At 24.6% G+C, this 9,976-nt stretch overlaps 1 protein-coding gene across 1 annotated transcript in view; it reads right to left on the reverse strand.

Annotated features, from left to right (window-relative positions):
- The window catches only part of LOC100209346 (hydroxyacylglutathione hydrolase, mitochondrial), a 36,185-nt gene extending 27,243 nt beyond the window's left edge, over positions 1-8,942 (reverse strand). Inside the window, exons 1-3 of the mRNA XM_065803139.1 lie at positions 8,807-8,942; positions 2,042-2,255; positions 314-431 (exon numbers count right to left, since the gene is read on the reverse strand). Coding sequence (XP_065659211.1) covers positions 314-431; positions 2,042-2,255; positions 8,807-8,897 — 423 coding nt within the window. The 5' untranslated portion in view covers positions 8,898-8,942. The remainder of the gene's footprint in view (positions 1-313; positions 432-2,041; positions 2,256-8,806) is intronic.
- Between the last annotated feature and the right edge of the window lie 1,034 nt (positions 8,943-9,976).

Raw genomic sequence — 9,976 nt, forward strand, 5'->3', positions numbered from 1 at the left:
AATATAGTTGACAACTAATCGAATTGAAGTTTGAATATTTTTTGTATATTTTTATGCCCGTAAGGAAAAAAAAGATTTTTACAAAACTGTTTTTGACTTTTGAAGTCTAAATTGAGCAACCTTGATTTCTAGTACAGACTGTAGTGAATTAAGGGTAATATACTGATAAATTTTGAATGATTTTTCAGTGTAAGTACAGCTAGTACTAACAGTACTGCTAGTTACTACTAATCTAGTTAGCAACTAAACTATTAATATGCAACTTAAATTAAACTAAAGCAATTGGCATTATGGTTTAAATAATGTTATAAACCTTTATTTTATCACCATCTTTCACTTTCTTATTGAGAGCTCCAATTCTTTCATCCCCTCCACATACTACCAAGTCAGTCAGTTGTTTAACCAACTCTTCATTTCCACCAGCATGATCCCTAAAGACAAGTTAAAAATTTTTATAGAAATAAATAATTTTATTATTTTTCTAGTTTTGCATTTTTTAAAGCTGTTTTTAAAAATATGGAATAACTGTTAGTCTGAGATTTTTAGTAGGAGTCATTTATAAAGTTAAACTTATTGTAAGTTAAATTTAACTTTCAATTAGAAGTATAATAACTTGCTCTCTTGTGCGGAGTTTTTCATTAAACATAAAGCGCTTTTAAATTTTAATTACTTTAAATCTCAGCCTGAAAGCGAATAATTTTCAATTTCTATTTTAAAGTTAAATTTATTATGATATTCTTTATGAATAAGTACATTGCACTAAATTTACCTATAAAGTGTAAATTAAAACATAAAGTTAAGTAAATGCTCAAAGACAATTACTTGCAAAAGTTAGCCATAGCAATGTTTTTATTTATATCTTATATGTTGTTAACAAACAAAAAGTTAGCCATAGCAATGTTTTTATTTATATCTTATATGTTGTTAACAAACAAAAAGCCTTTAACTAAAAATCATTTTAACAGAAAATTTCAAATAGAATGAAAAAATGAAAAACGCAATATCATTTTTTAAATATTTATATTTTATTTATAGCATTATCAAGATGTAACATTTTCTAGAGATATACAAGTTTTTTTAAGAACCTTGAATTTGAAACTTTAAGTTTTGTAAAATTTAAAACAATATTTGAAACAATTTGCAAAAAGGATTGAAGATTAAAATTCTTTTTGCAAATTTTTAATGTTTTTTTGCAGTGAAGTCTATAATACTAAATATATACTAAATAATACTACAATACCAGTGCAGTGATGTCTGTAATACTAAATTTTTTTAAAATGGAAAATAAAGATACATAAATAAAAATAAAAGATTTAATAAAAGCTTTCCTTTTATAAAATAAAAAATATAAAATCGCGAAAGTAAAATATCATAGAAAATATCATAGAACATAGTGCAAGCAAAGAAAAAAATTTAAGTTATAAACATTTTTAGCAGTTTCATATTTTTTATACTTGCAAAAACGTCATCATTTTTTGCTTCATAAAATAGTTTAGAAAGTAAAAACATTCTATTGCAAAGATTTAATGAGGAAACTTAAAGCTAAATTATAAATTGTTTAAATTAAAAAAAAATTTTTCTATTTCTGTTCAAATTTTTTTTTTGTTCTAAAAAAAATCTGAAAATCAAATATATACATCGACTTATAGAAACACAATTTGTCTTATTAAACAAAATTTTTTACTTGCTTTATTTTATTGCAATTGAATGAAAAAATTGAATAAAATGTTAACCTTAATGATTGAATGAAAAAATTAATTATACTTTAAATTTTAATATTACACTCGATAAAGATCATAATCACTAATATAATTGTAATAATCTCTTCTTTTATTTTACCACACAGAAATATATGGTACTTAAAAAATTATGTGTATAAGCATAAAAAATAGCATAAACTGGAATACAAAAGAAACTGGAATACATTTGGTATTGTAGGACATGCAAAATAATGCAAAAGAATAAATGTGAGAAACCCTAAAACAATCTCAATTGAAACACATATTTAATTCATTAAAATCAAAATTAACTATTATCCTACCAATGATGATGAGTTGTCAGAACATGTGTAAGTTTGATATTCTCTTCCTTCATTGCATTTATGACTTTTTCTGGTTCTACGGGATCAACAATGGCAGCATGTTTTGTTTTTTCATCAATAATCATGTACATATAGTTGTCTTGAAGAGCTGGCAAAAGTTTGATTTTCATATCACTAGAATATATGGCTGTATTTAATGTGACGTTTCCTCTACCTGATTAAAAAATATCATTTCACTAACAAAATTTCACAAACAATAGTCAAGTTTAAGAAGAAGAAGAAGAAGAAGAAGAAGAAGAAGAAGAAGAAGAAGAAGAAGAAGAAGAAGAAGAAGAAGAAGAAGAAGAAGAAGAAGAAGAAGAAGATATTTAATAACCTAATAGGTTAATACTAAATATTAAAATTAAATAATTGTAATAATTTTATTAAATAATAAATTGTATTTAATAACAGTTTATGATATATAATTATCTAATAAAACATAAATACTTATGCTTTGAGTCAGAAAAGTAAACACGTGGTGTTAAAAAAAGTAATTTCTATTTAATTTATAAACCTATTAAATACCAGGTGACCACACCGTGTAAATTTCACAGCCACTCTAACCAGAAAGGATAAAAAAAAAAATTTTCCCTAGTTTTTGTGACTAAACAGGTGGATTTTAGATTTTTTATAATCAATATGGTTAATTCAAGGTATCATGCTAACTTCAAACTTCTCTCCTAACCTCTTGGAGGTAAACAAGTTTTTGAAAAAAATATTTTTTACTCTCATAAATTAAATGTTAATTCTTTTATAAAAATCATTATCTATAAAAAGATTAAGTTGTGGATTATGTCTGCAAGCCTTGAAATTTCATACTTAGATTAACCTTAAATGTAAACAAAAATGAAAAATTAACATCTGGTAATTTTTCATTTTTGTTTACATTTAAGGTTAATCTAAATACAAAAGTATTTAGATTAATAGGTGAGAGATACTGAGTTCAAATGCACCATATCAATGCTTTATTATGCTCAACTTGTTTCTCCACACAGCAATCTTCCTTTGTCAAGATTTGTGTTTTGAGATATAGAGTTTAGAGAGGGTATAATAACAATTAAAAAGAATTATATATCATAGTCTGTCAGGTAATACCTCCTATATATAAAAAAATTTTTCATGATACAATAAATGACACTTGTTATGTATATATTCTTGTAATATTAATGTAACAAACATATGCTTGACATGGCCTGACAAATCTACGAAAGTGCAAATTTTTGTTAAAAAAAAGACAGAAAAATGAACGTCACATTTATATATTTTTGCATATGCATAACAAAATACGTTGGCATTTGCTTAAAATTATTAAAAACATACGCATTACTTCAGCAATTTTTTTCCAAATAATTATGTGATTGATAGGTTTTTATCATAAAAAACACATATTTATGATAAAAAAACAGTTACTAAAATTTAAAACACATTTTAAAGACTTAAAAAGAAACCATGCTAAACATGATTATTTCTTTTAATAGCGTTACTATTAAGTAAAATTACTAAATACGCTATCAAAGATAGTAATTATGTTTTAGCATGGCTTTTGCATGCGTTAAAATAAGCATACAAAATTTTCCATAAAATGAATGGATTTGCAATTACTTTAAAATAAACCATGCTTAAACATTATGATTGCTTTTTTCTATAGCCTGCTTTTTTTTCAATTTTTCTTAAAGTGAAGTTACTTATTTGCATAATAAAAACACTTTTAAAATGTTGAAAAGAATATTTAAGCTTTGCTGAAATATATACAATTATTATAGTTTTTAGTTTTTATTGTACGTTTAACAATGCTAATAATATGATATTTTTATTAACTTTTTATTAATATGGTATTATTTAAAAAAGTTTTATTTTATTTTCAGCTTTTTTTATTTTAATTTCTTCAAGTTTTTTTATTTTGTAAATAAGTTTAGCGAACTAAATTGAAAAAAATTCATTATTTAGTATCAATTGATAACAATTTACAATTGTTAGGTCATTGCATATTAATTATCATTAATGTGCACACACTTTGCAAATGCATAAAAAAATATTTTGAAGAAATAAAAATTAATTAAATTCAATAAGCATCGTTACTATATCTAATAACTTATCAACTAGAATAAAAATTATTTAAAAATAAAACTTCCTAAAATAACATATCTCTTAAATTAGACGTTTGTCATTAAATAAGTTACGAACATCAACGTTCATTAAAAAAAAACAACCATTTGTCGCGCCCTGGGCTTGTAACAAGTATAAAAACAAAATTTTGTAATTAATAACCAATTTTTTTAATGAATAAACAGATAGCTCTCACAAAAACCAAAAGCTCTCCTAAGAAGCTGTTTAGATGAGCTCGTCATGTTCATTTTAAAAGAGCTATTTGCCGCTCTTGCACTTATTTCTTTCTGCCGACGCCTGATTTTATATATATATACATATATATATATATATATATATATATATATATATATATATATATATATATATATATATATATATATATATATATATATATATATATATAGGCTTTGTTAAAAATTGTTATACTATTTGTTGTTCAAGCCTGCCCAGGAGACGTGTGCAATTTTTTGTCTTGTTTGTCTTATTTGTCCAAAAAGGTTTTTTATTTAAACAACTTGGTCTGTTTGCAAGTTTTATTATATCAAGCATTTCAATACTTTGCAGAAAAAGCTAAGTTTCAAAAACAAAGAAGACAAAACTAACAAATTATGAAACTAAAGTAATTTCAAATAAAAAAAAAACAAAAAATTTTATAATTTAAACAATTTGTGTATTGTTTTTATTTTTGTTTTTTTAGGGCGGTTGTTATTAAATTTAGCATTTCAAAAGTTTTTTTTATTGCAATACATGTTAGATTACCATTTATCATTTGCAACCAAACTCAAAAACCAGTTATTTTGAAGGAACACATACAGCCCTAGGAGCCTCAGGGAAGAAAGAGAAAAAATTATATTAGAGTAAGAGTTAACTAAAAGCTATTAAAAGCTGATGGACAGATATAAAAGCACAAAATTTAAGCAAAGATTTATTATTAATAACTGTTTACATATATTTCACCAATAACATAGTAGACCAAAAGAAAGGGATGGGGGAGAACTATATGCACTAAACCGAATGTTAAAAAGCAACAGGTATCCAAAATTACAAAGCGCTTAAAGATTTGGGATAAAAAACGTACAGGAATAGAAAGGTAATAGAATTGAATTGAAGCCTAAAAACTATGTATATATGTGTGAGTGCCATACTTAGAAAATGCACTGAGAGGCCTAAATGGTATAAGAAATCTAAATGTGAAGAAATGTGTATTATTCAAAAACATACAACAGAAAGATATTTTAAATCTTTTTGTTGTATGTTTAATAAAGAGTTACAAAGCAAATATATGAGCAGCAGAATTTAAAAGAAAACAATGAAAAATTGAATAGCAATGGGATTCGAACCACCGCCATTTTGTAATGAAACAAATGCCTAATCCAAATAAGCTAAACATGCGTATACTGATGAACTAATAAATATAATTATATAATTGAAAAAGTGATATAAAAAAAGACCATATGAGATAGATACGTATCGTGACGTTAGAATAATAGGGTTCTATCTACATTTTTTAATGTTGTGAGAATATAACTTTGCAATATATATATTTGCGATTTTTAATTATTTAAATTTTTTACAGTTGTCGTTGTTTATATTGATAAAATATATGTTTTTTTTTAATCTTATTTATGTTTTATAATTAATCTTACATTATTAATTTCATAACTTTTAAAATTTCTTGAGTATAAATAAATTGTTAATTCAAACTTTATTAAACAAGGTTGAAATTGACAATGAAAAAACAAAAATAAAAACAATTTTTAAAATTATATAAATAATAATAAAAAGATTATTATATTAAAATTATATAATTTTGAACACAAAAATAATATTATAATTAAAAACAAAAAATTAATTTTTTTTACCATGAAAATTTGGAGATAGAACCTTATTATTCTCGTCTACCGATATGATATTTTGTCTTATACCAATTTATATTACTTAATAAAAAATAAATAATGTGTATTCGAAGCAACAAATTTAACAAATTTGATGTTTTGAACTTTTAATTTAACGAATTTAAGAGAGTGTAACAAATTTTGGCAAATTCTCTAAGCTTACAAAAGGGAGATAGAACCCTATCATTCTAACATCACAGTATATATGCATGCATTAACCAACATTTTTTAGAACTTGATTTTTTCTGCATAGAAAAAATCAAATTCTAAAAATAATAAAAATTTCTGTCATTTTGTTAAAAGTTAAATTACATCAGTTGCATATTTTAAACACCGCATAGTAATTAAATTTAATTAAAAACCCGGTAAAAAACGTTTATGGGAGAATTTCTTAATGGTCAAAATAAAACTATAAATTTTTTTTTCTCAATATTTTAGCTTTAACAAAATCATCATCAACTACTCACAAACTTGCTAATAATAAATGTGACCACAGCTTTCATACTTACATCGTTAAAAGTTAAATTGCATCATAAGCGTATTTTAAAGTTGTAACTAAATTTAGTTTTAAATCACGCTAAAAATCATTTAACCTAATATGACAAAAATTACTGGTAAAATCTTAATTTTAAATATTTTTTTAAATCTTTAAACTATTTTTTAAACAAAGAATGGTATACATTAGTAATGTAATTAAAGAATAATTTAATTTTGAAGTGGAATCACAAACAGAACAGAAAAACTCAAATTTTAGTTTTTCATCGAAAAATATAAGTTTCAGCAGTATATATATATTTTTTTGAATGATACTTTAGTTGAATGATACTTTATTATCATAGAGCCACAACAATCATTTAAATGCAGTTCATGTATGGTCACACACGGAAGTTACAAGATTGCACTATTATCATAGAGCCACAACAATTGTTTAAATGCAGTTCATGTATGGTCACGCACGGAAGTTGCAAATTTGTTGATTAATTTTTATGAAAATAAATTGCTTGTGAGTATTTCAAGTGAAATATTATATCTCTACAACTCATATTTAATATATTATTGATTAGAAAAAGCAGTAATCAAATATTTTACAAAATCATTGTATATTTTAAAAAATATTGCAACAGTAACACAAAGAAAAATATAAAATGATAAAAATATACATATTTAAACATTTAGGTAACCTAAAGTATAAAAAAAAAAATAGTTTTGCTATAGTTGCTTTATAAAAAAATCATAAGAGAAGGATATTGCAATGAGTCCCAGCTTCTAATTGTAAAAACATAGAAAATTAAAAAATCACGCACAGAAATGGAAATGCTCAGTTGTGGTTAAATGCTTTTTTTTTATGACTTAATATTTTCTGAATGAATGTCACATAAACAATATTAAAAGATAATTTGAATATTCCAAAATAAAAAGTTTTTGCTTAACATCAAACTGCTGAATATGCATGCAAATCATCATTTTGTTTGTAAAATGCAAGCTGCGTAGCACTTCTTAACAAAGCCTGATATAGGCTACATAAAATAAATATATAAAGGGTATATTATCATAAATTATCACAGAAAAACCGTAATGCTAGATATTGACTTATTAGTTTAGACTCATAAACCTTTACGTGTAAAGCACTGTTATATTTTATTATTCTGACCTCTTTTAAAAACTTTAAATACATTTTAAAGTTAGCATCTGATAAGGTTGTCTCTCTTCATTATGCTTGTCATATTCTTATTCTTAATTCCATTCTCTATAAATCTCATATACATCTTTGAATAGAATATTGTTATCATATTTGGGCTGGTTCATCTAATGAAATCCTATCTCTTTCATTAGAACCCTATTATTAGACATGGTTCAAAGTGCATTGTACCTATCATTATGAGGTTGAATTTTTTTTCTTTTTTTTATAAATATTGCCATGGTTGCTACTCCAAAACACAATCTTGTATGACTCATTGCTTACAAAGTCAAAAGCAACTTATTACTGTAATCCCATTCAACATCAATTCTCTCTAATCATCATAATTTCAAGGCTTATATAATAAATAGTCTTTAAAGTCTTTAGTCAATGTTCTTTTTTTACCTTATAGTAACTCCCAACTTAGGTAGTGAGTGCTTGCAGCTTTTTTGGGAGTAATATTATTTTTAAAATAATCTATAGGAAAAATAATTTATTTTTTCCTGAAACTGCTCCCTCCTAAATTAAATATTAAAAAAATTTATGTACGTATTTTATACAAAAAAAATGATATTTTGGATATTAAAACAAACGCTTATAACAATTAAAATGTAAGAGAATATTATTGCTTTATTTGAGACCAAGATATACTGGTTTTGTAAAGATTTTTAGCAGACAAATTGTACAAAAATGCAGTGGCTTATTTTCAGTATGGCTAATAAAACGACTTTGATAAGAAATTGGCCCATATCTTGTAATAAAGTTTTTCATAGTAATGTATAACACTCAATTAACACCTAAAAAATCATGCCTGCAATTGTGTTTCACTGGTAATATGTACTTTGTTGTTTGCTGGATTTAATGATGCTAATGCAGGACATTTTAGATACCCTTCAATAATTCAAATTTCAAAACCATGACTAAAAATACGCTTCTACTAACAATTTTTGGAGTACCAAAAAGAATATTGATTTTATAGAAGCACTATAACATAAAAAAATTTTTTAAGAATAAAAAGCTATAAACTTCAGCAAAACTTACCCCAAACACCTTTCACAAAATTAAGTATAGCAGCTCTTGGATTAGGTAAACTTGGTATTTGCGGACAAGATTGCCTCCACATAGGTGGCATTTATTTTTCTAGTCTAAGCTAAATTATTATTTCATCCTAAAACTATATAATATATTATGTACAATTATATATAATAAATATTTTAATATAATAGAATAAATTTTTATATTACTTCTTATCCATTATCTACCATCATTTTATATGATAAATAGGTATATTAATAATATTTTTTACAATATTGCTTTTCAAAAATTTAAAAATTGTTAAACAATTATTAATAATGCAATAAACAATAATTAAAGAACTTTTTAAAAATTTTCTAATATGTTACAATCTGCCGTAACAAGTGAATTAATTAACGATGTTTACACTTGAAAAAATAAACTCACAACAAAAACTTATTCAAACGAGGTTCTGGGAGAATGACATAACTTAAACTATCCAGCGCATCATAAGGCGATTTGCGTCTTTAAATTAGCAAAAATTACAGAAAAATTCAGTGATCTTTTATCCAACATTTACGCCAAACAAATATACATTAATGAAAAGACTTACAAAAAAGTTAATTTTATTCTCTGATTCTGTTAGAAAATTTTGAAAATTATATTATTCAGTCCAGCAAATAACATATAATTACGTTTTAATGATGCTTTACAAGGCGGAAAATACTATAAAGGCGGTAAAAAAAAGTTTTGATCGTTTTTCATTTCATTACTCTTTCTAAAGACAACGGTATTATTTAAAACAAAAAATCTTGTTAGGGGTCGTCCATAAAGGACGTCATTCAGAATTCAATTACAAACCAGAAGTAGAAGTTTATTAGCTCCCTTCCGCAGAGATTTTCATTGAACGTAAGGCGCTATCTTACTATTAAAGTCTATACGCACTAGAGCCAACGTTCTCCTACTTCTTGCCATTAGTTAAACTTAAAGTGACGTCCTTTATGGATGACCTCTTAACGCACTTTTAAATTTAAAAATTAGCTGTGCACCGCCGTTCTAAAGAATCGTTTATAGAGTTGACCATTTGAGGTTGCTTCGATACTAAAAAATGAAATAATTTTTAGCGTTCGCATTTTTCTGCTATAAGTTACGTATTAAAAAAAATCAAGTAATACATTTAAAGGCGGAAAAAAGGCC

Source organism: Hydra vulgaris, chromosome 08 (genome assembly GCF_038396675.1).
Source record: "Hydra vulgaris chromosome 08, alternate assembly HydraT2T_AEP".
Taxonomy (NCBI): domain Eukaryota; kingdom Metazoa; phylum Cnidaria; class Hydrozoa; order Anthoathecata; family Hydridae; genus Hydra; species Hydra vulgaris.